Genomic DNA, 17,360 nt, shown 5'->3' with positions numbered 1-17,360 from the left:
CAGTGTAAATGGATGTGTATCAACTAAAGTACTATAATTAAAATTATTTATTAACTTTTCATAAATAATATTTTTTTAATGGTACCTTTACTCAAAACAACTTTTTGTCTTGAAAAATGCAGAGAACTTTTAAGAATTAAAAAACAAATATCTGACTTCAAATCAAAATAATTTAAAACTTATTTAAATATTATTTATTTCAATGTAATGAAAAAATATCCATTATAATAATAAATATCCATCTGTTGTTATGGTAGCATATTAAAATATGGCAGCTTATAAATAAATATTATGTGGCAACCCAAAACACCAGAGCTGTCAATTGTCAAGCAGTCTTGATTTTTTTCAAGAGCGACAGAAAAAAATAAAAAATAAATGATAATCATCTTTACCAACGAAATGAAATAAACAAACAGTTTGTCAGCGTTAAATATATCGTCAATCAAATCAACTGTAAAAATGCTTCAGTTACATCGATAATCGTGTTCTATCATGAATTTAGATGGTCCTTTATCTTGACAGCGCTTAATCCAAAAAGAAAACAAAGCCATATTTTGTGTGCAATATAAAATTTTAAAATGTTTTCAAAATCTATTACCAGTAAAGATACGTTTTTAGAACAAACAAAAGCAGCCAGGGAAGAGCGGGCACTTGAAAAAAAGCGAGAACAATCTGCGATTAAAATACAGGCAATAGTACGTGGTTGGCTCGCCAAACAGAAATTCATCAAACTTATTTTGTGAGTACAGTGACAAAAACATTCTTTAAAGTATTGTTTCAGTCTTAAAATGACAATTATCTTATTAGAATCGAAAAACGGCTTGATAGTTTAGGAATGCCAAATTGATTATTGTATACATAATAGGTACCCTTCTCAAGATCTAATTGATGTCGGGTCAATGGGGGTTATCGAACTATACAATTGAATATCCTGTGTTCTAAATATTATAATTTATCACTATTCCAAATACAAAATAATATTGCAGTATGTGTGAAATATGAAAAAAAATTGCTTAAGTGAAAAAAAAAAAATTGCTTAAGTGAAATGTTATGACAATTATTATTTTAAATTAGCTATAATATAATATAATTTTTTTACATAGATTTTTAAGAAATAATCATTACTTACACCAAATTTCCTTCACATTTATAGCACTATTAAGATTACTACATTTAAATATAAGATACAACTTTTGAGGTTTGATGAATTTATTATAGTAAAGTGAAATGAATTCATATTGCTGAATATAATTAAGTTTCCACAACTTTTTGATATATTACTATACTAAGTATAAAATTACTTATATTTCAGAAATGAATTTGACCAACTCTTACCTGACTTGGTTAGTCACAGCTCTCAAGATGAACACCAGCAGCCGGAACTTGTACTGGCACTAGATGTGTACAGAGTAGCATGCCGTCTCTTTCTTGTGTTTAAAAATCAGAGGGATAGAAAGCGATTTGAGAAACTCTGCAAGTATATTGTCCAGAGTCTCCATTCGGAATCTGTTAAAATATCTTACGTAGGAGTGTTTTTAAATAAGGAGTACAGGTATAGATATATTATGGTTTATATGAATATTAAATACTGTAAAAAGTAAAACGAAACTGAATAAAAATGAAATAAGTGAAACCTACAAGCATTCAAAGGTATTCACTCAAACATAAGATATAACTCAAAATTAATTACAAATAATAAATTAGATTTTGAAAATTTACACTCATTGCACCAAGATAAGTTTCAAGAAACTTCAAAAACATTAGCTTAAGAATCGATTGCTGTAGTATTGAATAGTATTTTAAATATGCATGATTTTTAATGTACATAAAACTTTACTATAAAAAGCCAGACTTCTATTATATAAATTCTATTCATTGAAAAATATTAAATGCTACTTGTACTCATCTCTACTCATTATATAGATTTATTTAAAAAATGCTTTTTATGTAAGGGCAACATTACATTTTTCCTACATTATCAATTACTAAGAACTATGTTCACTCACCCTTCGAACCGGAATACGACAATATTAAGTATTGCTGTCTGAAGTTAGAATTAGTGATGAGTGGGTGTTACCTATCCAGAGGGGCTAGCATAGAGCCCTACCACTAATTATACATAATAATAATAATAATAATAATAAATTGTGTACATGATTCTTTTGGGTGTAAAGAAAAATTATATAAAATATAAATAAAAATATTTTGCTACAGAAACCAATATCCTTGGATGTTTTTTTTTTTTAATTTTACATATATTATTTAAATATATGCACTTAGTACAATTAATTGAAATGTTAAATAAAATATTAATACTTCATTCTTTTATATGATACAAAAATTAACTGCATCATTGTCAAATAGTTAATTCGTAAAGCTGCATAACTTATGGTTCTGAATTCAAACACTGGGTTGGGCAAATAAAAAGCAATTGGATTCTTCTACGAAGATATTTTTAGTAGCAGTCATAAGTTTGATAATTAGTCGTGCTAACACTCCTATGCCTCATAAAACACTTTAAGCAATGAGAGTGCACTAGTGCTTGCACAGAGACTTGTGCAGTATAATATCTTCTATGCACTGGTTATGCACTAATTAAATTTCCGCCGTGTCCGACATTGTTACAAAAGCTACTAGTAATTATTGTTTTTTTTTTTCAGCTTACGATGGATATCTCATATAAAGGACTTATTGTACAAATGTTGTCAATTTCTCGAAGAGTTGAAGCCGGAATCTCCTATAGATATGCAGGGTATACTCATTCACCTCCACACATTGCTAGCTTTCACAGCTACCAACACCTGGGCTCTGACCCGTCTCAAAAACTTTGAGAAGCTCAGAGGTGGGATGACGCAATTGTGTGCTAATGTCATGGGATCACTCTTCCATAGAGGATATTATTTAACATTAAAGGTATTGTTTAAAAATCATAATTGCAAATAATTAAGTAGTTACAATGTTTTGTATGTATTTTGTATACATACAAAACTTTACAAATTGTAATTTTTTTGTTGTATTTCTTCACATATAAATCAATTTAGAAACCTGCCTGGACTTACCATATAAGAGACTAAGAAGGAACACCAGTGTGAACTATATTATGTGCCTACAAGGAGTTCAAAACTATATTCTATTGCAAATGCTTTCGTTTCAAACACCTCACTGTCCAAAATTCGAAATAGAGTGTTCAAAAAGAAATATGCAGAACACATATCCGTACACTCCAATATTCAACTCAACTCTTAGAACCTAATAGGCAGAGAGTGTCTTAACCTTCGAGTTTTTACTGTCGCCCAATATATAACAGCTAATAAACTTGAGAATGACCATCGATAATTATTATCAAAGACAAAAAATCTAATTACAGAATCTATAATAACATTTCTCTTTCAGTCCCTCCTCCTTCGTGGTCTCTGCCGTGAGAAAGTGTGTTTGAAGAACATAGCCCTGACAGCGATAGTGACGCTGACTCTACGTCCTCTCGTGTCGGCTCAGTTCTCTGAAAAGCTGCTTACAATGTACATCATACAGATATTATCAGTGCCTACACTCGTCTTCCACATGCAACAGATATCGCCCGAGGTATGAATGGCTTATGACGTTAATGACCGCCCGCCCTCTTAATATATAAAGATTGCATAGTTACAAGCTATTTACCGACTAAACAAATAATAAGTAAGAATAAACATTATGATTTCAGTCTATGGCAGCGTTCAGATCACATTCGATATTCGACAAATGCGTGGACTTCCTAAGTTCGGATCAAAACATGCGTATCGTATTTAATACGTTGGAAGGGAACTATGCTCTGTGCCTTCTGGCTAACCTGATACAGCTGGCCTATTCTGAGCGAGAACATGCACAACCTGGAACGTACTACCCTACGTTTGTCGTAAGTAATTATTGAAACAAAATAAATATTTGTTTAAGTGGAGTTTTAAAATGAGAAGATCTATCAAGAAACTCAGTATTTATACATTTTCATTAAATATATAATTATATCCTTCATGCAATTCCGTTATTTTTTGTCATACTTATAATATAATCTTCTGTGGATTAATAAGCCAAATAAAATAAACATTTCTTTTCTGCAGCTAGTAGTGACCCGTTTTCTGGACAGCTGCCAACAGTATGTTGTATGCAAGAAAGGAAACCTGAGTAACTGGCATCCGGTTCTGGGCTGGTTTTCCCAGAGTTTCGACGCCTATCTCCCCCCGGCGATGGGGAATCTCAGGAGTCAGTTGTCACTGTTGTGGGGTACGCCGATGTTGAAGAAGATGCTCGGTGTACCTCTTAAAGAGATGCTGGATGCAGGAATCACTGGAGAGGAAGGTGCAGGACCGTCTCAGCCGTCGACGCCAGTGCAGACCAGTAACCCAGCATCATTCATCCGAAGAGCGATCGAAGCTAGAACTAATAGGTGATTTGAATTTTACCATAATTCATAATGGCAGACAAATGGCCTACCTAAATATAAATGGTAACAGAACTATAAAAAATGTTAACGACAATGTGTGCCTTTGGCATTAATATGTTTGGTTATTTCTTTTATTGCTAATAACTAAAAAAATAATTTAATTATCGTCGACTATAGTGGGTTTGTGTGTTAATTCATCTGGTCTAACGTCAGCAGCTACCTTCAATGCCTGTCAGTAATTTAACTGAATTATGCAATTTTCATTATTTCAAATTAAACAATCTATACCTATATTAATGAAAAAAAAATACTAAAATGTTTACTTTAATTCTTTTACAGGGGTAACTCTAGCAAGAACTTTAGGAAGTTGGGGTCACCTGACTGTACTAAGGTTGCTCTCATTTGTTCGATGTACCACACCGCTCTACAGACTATGTCTCAGGTGAAGCTGGACATATTAACAGGTGATATTATTTTATATGTTGTTTGTTAGTATAGAAAATATATAAATTAAAAAAATATACACTTTATAATTTCTATTTTAATCTCTCTAATATTGTTTTCTCATGTTAAGAAGAAAACTTTGTTGTTTCACTAAAAAAAAACATTATGTCTAAATTTGAAATAGAAGCATTACACTTATTTATTGATAGTCAAAGTAAAACTACCAACGGAACAAAAAATACTTACTCTTGATGGGAAACGGCGAAACCAAAGTGGTGTTTTTTTCAAAATAAAACGTTATTGCTGTTTTATTGTCTCGGTAAATAAAAGCACTAAAAAAAGTTGTGGTACATAGAAAATTTAATGAGCAAATAACATAATCTCCAAAGTTAAAATTTCCCATCTACCAGCAACTTTCCGTGGGCATGACGTCAGAGTCAATGAATCTGAATCAGAATGCGTTTTGTTATTACGAAAACTTCTCCTTTCAGGGCTCTGCAATCAAGACGAAATACTGTACTCTCTCTGGCAGTTCCTTTGCACTTTGGGACCTAACAGCGGATTGAAGGCCTTCCTCGATCTGTTGGCTCTGAACACGAAGGCGTCTGCGCCTGAATTTCAAATGCTCGTCTTGTTCTCCGACTGTATGACGCACTACGTAACGTGAGTTTATCAAACGACTATAATATATTACAGTTGTCTTAAATTTATTACATTTTTTAAATTAATTTTGAATTTATGGTGGTTAATTTTTAAAACCAAAATCTTAATAGAAACAAACATTTAATTAGTGATTAAGTATGCTAGAAACGCAAATGAGTCATCCTGTGGTACCTTTTCTATTACCAATTATATGAACTGTAAAAATATAAACTATTCTGTATAAATACCTAAAAGTGTCACTTTCGAGTTAGTCATAATTATTTAGAATAAAGAATGCAGCGTTTTAAAAAATTAAATTAAAAAAAAGATAAACAAAAAAAACACAAACAAAATTAGGAACTAAAATGAGACTACACTTAATATGACTAAATAAGTATTTAGTTGTATTAAAGGCATATTGTTGTACGGATGTCTCCAAATTGTCTAAATTGAATCTAGGAAAAATGATATTCAATATTCTAAAAAACAATTTACTAGCAATTTATGTTGATTATTTCAGTATATTGGACGATATGGAAATGTACGAGAAGCAAGATCCATTCAAATTGCAGGATTTCGTCAATATGTCCCAATTTTTAAATATGTTCATATACAAATCTATCATAGGACAATTGTTTGGTGAGTAATAATGTATTATTGAAAAATTTGTAGAACTTACGCTGTTGAGCTGAGAATTAATTATTATAAGATCACGAATGCTCTTAACAAAATACTACTCTTTTATTTGCATTTATGACAGTAGTTTCCACAAGTTCCTTAAAGTAACTCAAAGTACTAGTTATGCTTGAACATATCCCATAAATATTAGGATCATAGAGTATGTGATTTGCAATCATAATTATAACAGAGATTAAACAAATCTAAAAACAATATTTCTATAGTGCTAAAGACTAGGCCAGTTTTTGTCTGGTTCGTTTTAATTGTTTTCGAAAAAAAAAAAAAATGGAACAGACAAACGCGAGTGATCCCAGAAGGAGGTTACGTTTTAAAAAAGATGTACTGTAGAAATGCGACGAACGAAGATTTTTTTTTTATAAAATAGGAAGGCGGACGAGCATATGGGCCACCTGATGGTAAGTGGTCACTAACGCCTATAGACATTGGCATTGTAAGAAATGCCATCCATCGCCCACATTGCCAGTGCGCCACCAACCTTGGGAATTAAGATGTTATGTCCCTTATGCCTGTAATTACACTGGCTCACTCACCCTTCAAACCGGAACACAACAATACCAAGTACTGCTGTTTTGCGGTAGAATATCTGATAAGTGGGTGGTACCTACCCAGATGAGCTTGCACGAAGCTCTACCACCAGTAAAAGATGATTTAGTTTAGAAATATGAGCCCGGTGCCCCCAGAGCTGAAGACGCTGGCGAGCAACGCGGTGTTCTCGTCGCTGCACACGCTGCTGCTGGCGCTGTACCGCCGCGACTGTCGCCGCGCCTTCGCGCCGCAACAGCACTGGCTCGTGCGGGACATCCGCGACTCGCAGTTCATGGCCGACCTCGAGAAGGGCAAGAAGCCGCAGCAGGTGACCGCACAGCGCCCTCTAGTTTAACATGTTGCTACGTGGCAGTGGAAATATACGTGAAAGTGATCTGATTGTAAATATGATACTAGTTTGATATGATATGATAATAGTACTTCTTCCAGCAACAAATACAAATTACAAACAACAAGTACAAATTTTAGTACGTCTTCTAACTTTATGGTTAAATTTTAAATGTCTGTATACTGTTTTTAGGTCCTTGTTCAAAAGACGCCCCACATGATCGCTCACGGTGAACGGGTCAGATTGTTTAGGCGTGCTGTAGCCGATGAGAAGGTAAATGATTACCATATATTGAATGGGAAATTTTTATTCGAATATTCTAAAATTAAGTCCTTATTTTATTTTAACATTTTTGTGTTTTAAAAATGACTGTCGATAATAGAAGTTAATAATCAAACGCGCAAGCACAGAACAAAGTCGTAAACCGTTAATAATTATTACATATAATGGTAATTATAATGGTAACTTTAAATATGTATAAAAACGGCAATAAATAAACGACAGTAACACATAGACACAAATATGAAAAGAAAAATAAAAATATTATTAGCGTGTAATTAAATATAATACGTAGTGCTATTAATAAATTATGCAGATTTGTATGAGTTTCATATATTGAATTTATCAGCAACACAATACGTCTGCTAGGTGGAAAGGCCTTGTGCTAGCCCGTCCGGGTAGGCACCACCCTCTCGTCAGATATTTTACCGCTAAACAGCAATTCTTAGTACTGCTGCGTTGCACAAGGGACATAACATCTTCGTTCCCAAGGTCGGTCGCGGATTGGCGATGTAAAGAATAGTTAATATTTCTATGGTGACCCAGCTGCCCGCCCGCCTGCTGTTAACATAAACGGTGCGTGCGTAGGTGGTGCTGGGGCTGACGGAGCGCGCGTGCGGCGGGCGCTCGACGCTGGTGACGGTGCGGCGCGCGCGGCTGGTGGAGGACGGCTACCGGCAGCTGGCGGCGCTGCCGTCGCGCGCGCTGCGCGCCGTCGTGCGCGTGCGCTTCATCAACGAGCAGGGCCTGGACGAGGCCGGCATCGACCAGGACGGCGTCTTCAAAGGTCATCTCAGTCTTACATTTCGAACCATTCGCTTGAAAAAATACATTACCCCAGTAAAAGTCGCAGAATTAAAGACATAGGGCAGAAACAGTTTTTTTTTTTAATATTAAACTTGATTTTATTATATCTTTGTCAGTGTCGTATTTTGTACGATAAGTAATTTAAATTTCATATAACCGACTGCTCACAGAATTTCTCGAGGAAACGATAAAGCGAGTTTTCGATCCGTCTCTGAACCTTTTCCGCGTGACGAGCGAGGAGAGGTTGTATCCGTCGCCGACGTCGTGTCTGCAAGAGAATCACCTTCAACTATTTGAATTTATCGGACGTATGCTTGGAAAAGCTGTTTATGAGGTACCAGTTTAACATCTACATGTATTTCAAATGAATAGAAATAAATTAGTATTTGTTATCTGTTCCGATGGTGTTACTGTGAGGCATTTTTCTACTGTATTATTAATCTGCTACCGAGTTCCTTGGTGTAGTATATACATTCTATACTGTTAGTGTAACATTCAACTTTATCCTGTAAAAAGACGATTTGAAAGTGCTTATAAAATATGGAAATATATTTTGATAATATATTTCATAAAATCAAATAATAAAAGATAAATGATTTTCTTTTAGCATTTTGTTTATTCAAAAATATAAATCTTAGGTTTTTAGTAAAACAACTTAAATTTTACTAAATGATGTAATTACTTTTTTGACAATTATTTATGGCAATAATATTAATCACAAATTTTAGTAATCAAAGTTATAATATTAATCACAAATGTATCCCTAGGGTATTGTAGTGGACGTGCCATTCGCTTCTTTTTTCTTAAGTCAAGTGTTGGGTCAGACACAACAAGCGCTGTACAGCTGGATCGACGAGCTGCCATCCCTGGATCGTGATCTGTACCGCAGTCTCACTTATATTAAACATTTCCAGGTGATATATTTGTTTATGTCTGAACTTAGAATTGATTGTTTATACATTAAAGACTTAACCTCCAAATGTTTCTTAGGGGTAATTAATAAAACAATTCTGTGTCTTATTTTTTTTTAATGGCAACTCAATTATGACAGAAAGATAGATACAAGTGTCGAACAATGTTTATAAGTAAGGCCATAATAGTTTTATATTTTCAATATTTTATTTTATTTTAACATTTTATTCATATTATATTTTATTCATATAATTAAATTATTAAATATGTTTGGTTTTCAGGGGGATATCTCAAGTCTAGAATTAACATTTTCGGTAGACGAAGAAAGATTAGGTGAAATTGTCACACATGAGCTCGTACCCGGAGGAAAAGCTATACCTGTTACTAATGAAAACAAGTAAATACTTTTATAATTTTTATAATTTTTTATAAATGACGAGCCGGTTGGCGTGGTTGGTAGATACTTGCCTTTCACGCCGAAGGTTGTGGGTTCGATTCCCACCCAGGACAGACATTTGTGTGCATGAACATGTCTGTTTGTCCTGAGTCTGGGTGTAATTATCTATATAATATATGTATTTACAAAAGAAAAGTAGTATATGTAGTATATCAGTTGTCTGGTTTCCATAGCACAAGCTTTGTACAAGTTTAATTTGGGATCAGATGGCCGTGTGTGAAAAATGTCCCAGGATATTATTATTATTGTTACTATTATATAATTAAAACTTCTTGTAACATAATATTATACATGACACATTTAAAAGTAATAATTTATATACATCTTGTGCTTATATGTATATTGTATCGCAAAAGTACTTTTTTTTTAAATTGAAATTAACATTCACTGTCACTGATTTATCATTATACAACCAAGTTTGTTATATGTAGAAATTATTTTTTTCCAGAATTAACTACATACATCTAATGGCACATTTCCGTATGCATACTCAAATAAAAGATCAGACGAATGCATTCATTAAAGGATTCAGAACGATTATTAATCCAGAGTGGCTCTCCCTGTTTTCTACACCTGAGGTAACATTACATGGTTATTCCTTTTATTATGTATAAGGATATTACCATATCATTATTATTGTAAAGGCATAATACTAATTATTCAAGATTCTTCACAAACCATAAAAAATAAAAAATAGTTTTTTTTTTTTGCAACAAAGATAATGTTGTAATAGAAAAATGTTTCTGAGATTAAGCAGTCCTCTTTCGCAACATACTTTGCTGGATTTGCAGTCAAAAGTGAAAAAATAAAAGATATGCACCTTCATGTTGATATTTCACTGGTTTCTCCTTATCGCAAATTCCTTCTACATTTTTTTTTGTTTTATATAAAGTAGGAGCCACATTTTTATTTTAAGAGATACAGAAACGTTTTTTTTTCAAACATCAAAAGGATAGGTAATACTTTCGTACATGTGTACATAAGTAGTATGTTCCCTGACAGCTGCAGCGGCTGATCAGCGGCGACAACGTGCCGCTGGACCTGCGCGACCTGCGGCGCCACACGCAGTACTACGGCGGCTTCCACGACTCGCACCGCGTCGTGTGCTGGCTGTGGGACGTGCTGCAGCGAGACTTCAGCGAGAACGAGCGCGCCATGTTCCTCAAGGTACGCCCCCCTCCCCAACAACCTGCAGCAAACATGCTCGTCTGGCTTAGGAAAGTCAATCATGGATATTCTTGAGACATGTGTATAACATGGGCTTTGAAGTATTCATGTATTTTAGATTAGCCATCCCCGAATTCTGATAATCTAACATAAGCGTATTGGATTTTTTTGTCTATGACTTATATATATATATGGAATATGGCACAGGTAAATTATTGCATGTTTCATTATTTTTTAGTTCGTGACATCGTGCTCAAAACCACCGGTGCTTGGGTTTGCACATTTAAAGCCTCCGTTTTCGATCCGCTGCGTAGAAGTCGGTGACGATGAAGACACAGGCGATACTATAGGTACACTAATATTTATCGAACAAACAGTCGAGCAAATTAGTCACCACTGTGCTTAGTGCGAGTTTTTTGACTTCGATTTATTTCTTTAACAATGAAAAGTTAACAATTTACTTCCTTAATATCTTTAAAGTCAAAACGTATGTTGAGAGCCTAGGATTAAATCGTCATGTTGAATCGTGAGCTCCTCATCCAAAGACGACTGGGTTGCTGAAGCAAGCCATTTTTTTATTCCATTTCAGGCAGCGTAATACGCGGTTTCTTTACAATAAGAAAGAAGGATCCATTAAATCGGCTGCCGACGTCGTCGACGTGTTTCAATCTACTTAAGCTACCAAACTATCAGAAAAGGAGCACGCTTCGAGATAAGCTTCGATACGCTGTTAACAGTAACACTGGTTTTGAACTTTCGTAGTGTATTCGCAAATGTTTGTATATTTTTCCTTTCATAATCGTGTTTTGTGCACCTTTAGAAAAAAAATTAACTTATTTTTCGAGATGGCAGCACTGTTTAAAAACGTCATATTCTTATTACAACTTATTCGACTGTTTAATTTCAAAACCTATTACAAATATTTTTTTACATATTATTATTATTAGAAATAACGTTTTTTATTTATATATATTTACTAGAATGTCATTATCAATAAATGTGTCTTTTTTGCATATAGTATAGTTACTTTTTTTATATATGGCCTATTTTAAATAAGGCCATAATGAGTAGTTACTAGGTTTTGAAATTAACCAGAATTTATGTGCAATATTTTTAATTAAAATGATCAATTTTTAAGAAAAGCACGCTAAAAATCATGCAAATAATAAATTAAAAAAAAAACTTAAATATCCGTTAATTTTATGAATCATTAATAACCAGTATATAAAACCATTACCGTTCTACCGGAAAAAAAAGTTTTTGATCTCTTGAATCTAGAAATATCTACGTACAAATTATTGTTAATGTTTATACACTTTACAACGTCATGCTGTGTTATACGAGTTATGTACCAAAAATTAATATAGGCTATTTCATTTGCAAGGAAAATATAAAGAGACTCATTCAAATTTTAAAAAGATCTCATTACATAGTAAATCTACGAAATAATTTGTTCATGTCATGTCATCAAAGAAAAATCCATGCGGAATGGGAAAATGGTTGCAAATATTCGATAAGGTATGGTAGTGTTCATCGAATTTCGAATGTGTGACGTCGCATTTATGATTAACATTCAATTGTGTGACCGAACTTTTTCATTTGCTTCTTTGTGTTTTGTATTTATATAATTGATAATTCTAATATCAAAACTATGATTGACTTCGGTTGTAACTTTTTTGGTTGTGAAATAAATTATTTCTGACTAAAGCTTCGGAATATTCAAGTTGCTTTGGAGTATATTTAATTTTGTTTTAAATTATTTACTGCAAATTAGCAAGAATGAAAAAGTTTCACCGATTTTCATTATTTATTTTGTCATTAATGTTAAAGGCCAGTATTGAACCGAAACTATAGTAAAAAATGTGACGTCATGATAAATGGTTATTTAAAAGATATACGACTCAAAATAAACCCTAAATAATCATCCAATTGTAGAGGTTTGAAGAAACGAATTTTTAAAGAAGGATTCAATCCAGTCCAAAAATAGGTGTATATAGACAATAAAATAACCTTAATATAATAAATTCGTAGTGATGTCTGTAAATTAATAGTTTGGAATGTATTTTAAAGTTTTACTACAACGGAAACAATTTCAATATTTTGGGAATTGTTATATAACACTGTAGTTTGAATACAGAATAAATTATGTATTTTGGATGTGTCCGTAAACTTGCATACTTAAGTCTATTTAAATTAAAAAAAAATGTAAAATATCTTACGCTCTAATAATAATGTTAACCGTTTTATTTCTTACATATATTAAAAGTTCATTAAAATTTTCGAAATCTCTGTAAATAATATCACGTAATTTTTTTAATGGGCTAAAATATAACAAAATACTTTCAGAATTATAATCTTATACAAAACAGAAAAAATTAAATATGATTATTTTTAAATTTAAAATGATTTAAATTTTTCATTTATACTGCCTAAAAACATGACGTAAATAATATATATTTTTATTCATTCTTATACTCTTGCACCATATTATGGAATTGATTGTGTTTTCGGTGCGTAATGTAAAAAAACTTTTGCTAATATTATATGCGTTTAAAAAATATGATTGTAATACACTTATATATAACATTAACCCATTATATCGAAACTTTAACCCACAGATAAAAAATCCAAATCTTCCAACCACTTAGAAAATAGACATATATCTACAACTATTTGTTTATTTATCTGTATTAAAATATTAGTCAATATAATAATATTAGATTAGCAGTTTTTTTTTTAATATTATCTTCAAAAAACTGTTATAATCTGATGTTTTAATATATTTTTTATGTAATATGTTTATACGTAAAAATAACTATAGCGTTTGATATATGTCTTTATTTTTTATTTTCAGTAGGCAGATGGGCAAATGGGGCACTGTGTTTGTAATATAACATCAATTCTGTTTTAGCTATGGAATCTAATATGTTATGTCCTTTGTGTCTATAATTACACTACCAAAACATCAAACTATAACACAACAATACAGTAAAAATTATTGCTGTTTGGTATTAGAATAAATGATGTAATCTCATCCAAGCAGGCCCGCCAAAATCCATCCCAACAGTAACACCGGCAGGACTGTACACTATAATGTCAATACAGCGGCGACAGCGACATTAAAAACTCATTTCAACAATCAATTTTTTAACTTCCTAAAATCTCGTATAGTTGTATATTAAAGAATTTATATTCTGGAAAGTAATTATTCTAAATGAAAATTTTTACAAAATATTTTCATGTCCGCGCGAACGTCTAAGCGTCGTTTAGTCTTTAATATGCGAGTTATTATTTACATTACATTACAATAATAAATTATAATATCATCCCGCCTATTTAATAACAGCCAAACAAATAAGAAAATAATTTTTTTAAATAAACTATTTTTTTTTTCTTGTTTGTTTTCTTGAAAAATCTATTCTCACCTTGCTTGATTACACATGTTCGAATTTTAGAAATGTTTACGTAACGATAAATAAATATCTACGTTTTGTTATTATTTTCGTGCAATTTATTTTCGAAACCCTAATGTAATATTCTATATTTTGTATTAAATAAAATTGTTGAGCTAATCATAATATAGTATTTTATAGTTGTGTGTAGATTTTCACTGGTAATTTAAGTATTTACTAATATTATTCTATACATCTATATAGATCATTGTAAGAAATATTTTGTACTAGCCACGTAAATATGTTGTATAACACAATGTGATTCTCTGTGATAAAATAATTGATATTTATACATGGAAATTTCATTTCAAACAAATTCCCTAACGATTTAAGTATTAATACGAAATTAAACTTTGAAAGCTGTAGCAGTGTAATGTTGAACGAAATAGTTATGATTCTTAAAAAAAAGTATCAAAGGAAGTTTGTTTTGATGTTTCGCTATTGTATTCACCGACCAATAAAGGACTAGTAAGTCGGGAGATTTGTTTTCTTACTATACATATAATTAGTAACTTTTTCCATGGAACACATAATAAGCGTATAAAAGTTAATATAATCATGGCAGGCATTACTACCTACATATTTCCTACTAAATTTCATATTACTTAATAAATATTTCATACTACTGTCAAATTTATAGTGACAATTTACATATACGTAAAATAAAATTTTATTAGGTATTTGGAGGGTGTCATAAAATTGTTTGCCGGATCCAGTGTTTTATTCGTCATACGTAAAATTTCCTTTGTTGAATTTATTTAGAAGCCCAGGACTACTAGAGGATCACCAGAAGAAGGACTTGAAAATCTCGTAATTCCGGCTTCGAAATAAGACGGGACAGGTATCATTTACTTACCTAAAGTATATTTTTACGGTTAATGTATTTTTTAGTTATGAATTAAGTTCAGAAAGCTCTAGTAGCATTATTAGGAAGTGGAAATGCAGTAAGTAAGTCGGGAAAACTGATTAGTCAGTATTAAATTTTTTTGTTAGTCAGAATTAAAGTTGGTTAGTCAATATTAAATTGATAAAATTATGCAGTTTTCCAAAGAAAAATTTACGATTTCTGATATATATAGGGTTATTGTACCTAGTATTCGTACTGTATTATTTATGTTTACGTAGGGAATATGAAACTTTCGAGTAACCGAGAAGTTAAATTCGTTCTTGAAGAAGACTTACAACAATTTATTGCAATCAAATGGACTGAATGTATTTTGCAATTTGTATTTTAATTAAATCAAAGTATTCATTTTGCCCAGCCCTGGGTATTAATTTCTACGAACTTAGCATTACCTGCCAGGGTCTAAAGCCGTTCAGTGTCACTCTGTTAAAACTGATTAGACATACAATTATATATAAATAATGATTGTGCCTAATACACCAAGACGAATGTATGTAATATGCTCTAAGGGTTAGGCAAACGTGTTAGGTGAAAACACTAAATGTATGTCGGTTAAATTTTCATAAGCCAAGCTGCAACTAATATATATGTTTATATAAAAGTTTAATTCATAGTTTGTTTTTGACACAACTATTTACTAAGTAGATGATTTGGTTGTTATCGGTTTTATTTATTATTGCTATCTTACTAGAGTATATAGATTGGCATGTAAGTATTGAACAATTTTTAAAAATAGTATTTATATGTATACTAATAAGAGCAATCTTAGCATAGGACTACATTCATATGTACCATGTTAATCTTGAAAAAAACACTAGCTAAGACTTGAATTGTCAATTTAATGAAAACTTCCCTATATTTTTTTATACTTGCACCATTATTTAATATTTTCGTAAATTTTAAGAGAATTACTTATTGTTTTATTTTAGTGAATATATGTAAAGTATTATCTAGATATAGAACATCATATCATAGAATATGAAAAATTTATGAACTCACCTAATTATTAAAAATATATTGTATAGGTAGCATAGGTATCCCAATACTCAGTCTACTGACAAAAATAATTATTACGAACTTATTCCTAGTCCATTTTGAATTGCGAACAACTAAATAAATATGTGAATTAAGTGTTTGTTATAAAGTTGATATTAATATACTATACATATATGTGTATTGTTTTAAATATAAACAGTACACAGACAAAAAAGTTATAAAAAGAAATTTATGAATTTTCATTTTATATTTTATTTAAAAAAAAAGTTCACTATGAAAATAATAGAAAAAGGAATCTTGTAATTAATAATATTCAAGTCGTTGATTTCGTAAAAATTTGAGTAAAAAACTTAAAACGACAATATTAAAAACTCTCGTCGTATCATCAAAATAAAAATTAGGAATAAGTATTCGGGTTAGCGCAGATTTAGCTTATTTTCTGTATTGAGTGAGTCGACCGAAGCAAGCCAAGCCAAAGCCAACATCTAGCAAAGCAGCTGTTCATTGCGTCGCCGCCATTGTTGTTTTTTGTCTCGCTCTCATACCGCTTCCTCCCCCTTCCATAGCAGGCCAGTCTCGCTCGATTTTCGTGGTGTGTGGACGATTGTCTGTGTCTTAAAAATAATTATTATTTATCACGGTCTCATCCTTTGTCCTGAAACATTTGAAACTGAAGTCAAAACTTATATCCGTGCTATAGATAATAGCAAAATAACCGACAAACGTGTAAATAACCGGTGAAATTGACAGGTGTCCCGTTCATCCGTGTAAAGTGCGTTGAGTGATTCCCGCATAGTCGTTCGAGCATGAATAATAAAGAAGTAACCGGTGATAGCGTCGCGTGTCAACCGGGAGCGGTCTGGTGATCGAGGCATAGTGTCGAGGCCGAGAGGTTGATCGTGTGATGAGTCTGCGGTGACGGCGAGCCGCGGAGCGGTTGGATGGCGGCTGTAAGCGGCCCCGCGCGGCACTCTCGCGTCTCCATGAGTGTGTCCATGTCCCTGATGCAGGGCGGTACGCAGAGCGCGCCGCAGGGCGCCATCCTGGCGGCGGCGGCGCCCTACTACCAGACGCCGGCCATACCGACCGACGTACAGCCCGACCGCCCCATAGGCTATGGCGCCTTTGGTGTAGTATGGTGAGTCATATTTATGTACCTATATGATCTTAGCTCGTGTTATTTATGCTGCCCTAAGGCTATTGATATAAAAGAGAAAGAGTGTGTTTGACGTTCCTATTAACAATATTGACCTAACAGGCTACTTTTAATCTGTTAGTAAACACAACTTCCTCTTAGTAACAACAATTTT

The 17,360-nt window shown here is 32.6% G+C and overlaps 2 protein-coding genes across 5 annotated transcripts in view; both read left to right on the top strand.

The window, feature by feature from the left end:
- Positions 1 to 324: 324 nt before the first annotated feature.
- On the top strand, positions 325 to 14,434 carry LOC126770165 (ubiquitin-protein ligase E3B). Its single transcript, XM_050489380.1, has 19 exons — positions 325 to 739; positions 1,313 to 1,552; positions 2,661 to 2,913; positions 3,394 to 3,582; positions 3,701 to 3,892; positions 4,095 to 4,420; positions 4,757 to 4,881; positions 5,353 to 5,524; positions 6,024 to 6,142; positions 6,883 to 7,055; positions 7,269 to 7,349; positions 7,944 to 8,142; positions 8,333 to 8,496; positions 8,930 to 9,076; positions 9,356 to 9,471; positions 9,980 to 10,109; positions 10,534 to 10,698; positions 10,937 to 11,048; positions 11,288 to 14,434. Exons 1-19 carry the CDS (start codon positions 579 to 581, stop codon positions 11,458 to 11,460), a joined length of 3,237 nt encoding a protein of 1,078 aa, XP_050345337.1. The 5' UTR covers positions 325 to 578; the 3' UTR covers positions 11,461 to 14,434.
- Positions 14,435 to 16,647: 2,213 nt separating this feature from the next.
- LOC126770195 (serine/threonine-protein kinase NLK) overlaps positions 16,648 to 17,360 on the top strand; it is a 117,445-nt gene continuing 116,732 nt past the window's right edge. For all 4 annotated transcript variants that reach the window (XM_050489451.1, XM_050489454.1, XM_050489450.1 and 1 more), the window contains exon 1: positions 16,648 to 17,188. In XM_050489451.1, coding sequence (XP_050345408.1) covers positions 16,992 to 17,188 — 197 coding nt within the window. In that variant the 5' untranslated portion in view covers positions 16,648 to 16,991. The remainder of the gene's footprint in view (positions 17,189 to 17,360) is intronic.

The sequence above is a fragment of the Nymphalis io genome, chromosome 8, assembly GCF_905147045.1.
Source record: "Nymphalis io chromosome 8, ilAglIoxx1.1, whole genome shotgun sequence".
Classification (NCBI taxonomy): domain Eukaryota; kingdom Metazoa; phylum Arthropoda; class Insecta; order Lepidoptera; family Nymphalidae; genus Nymphalis; species Nymphalis io.
This window is presented reverse-complemented; position numbering and strand designations above follow the sequence as displayed.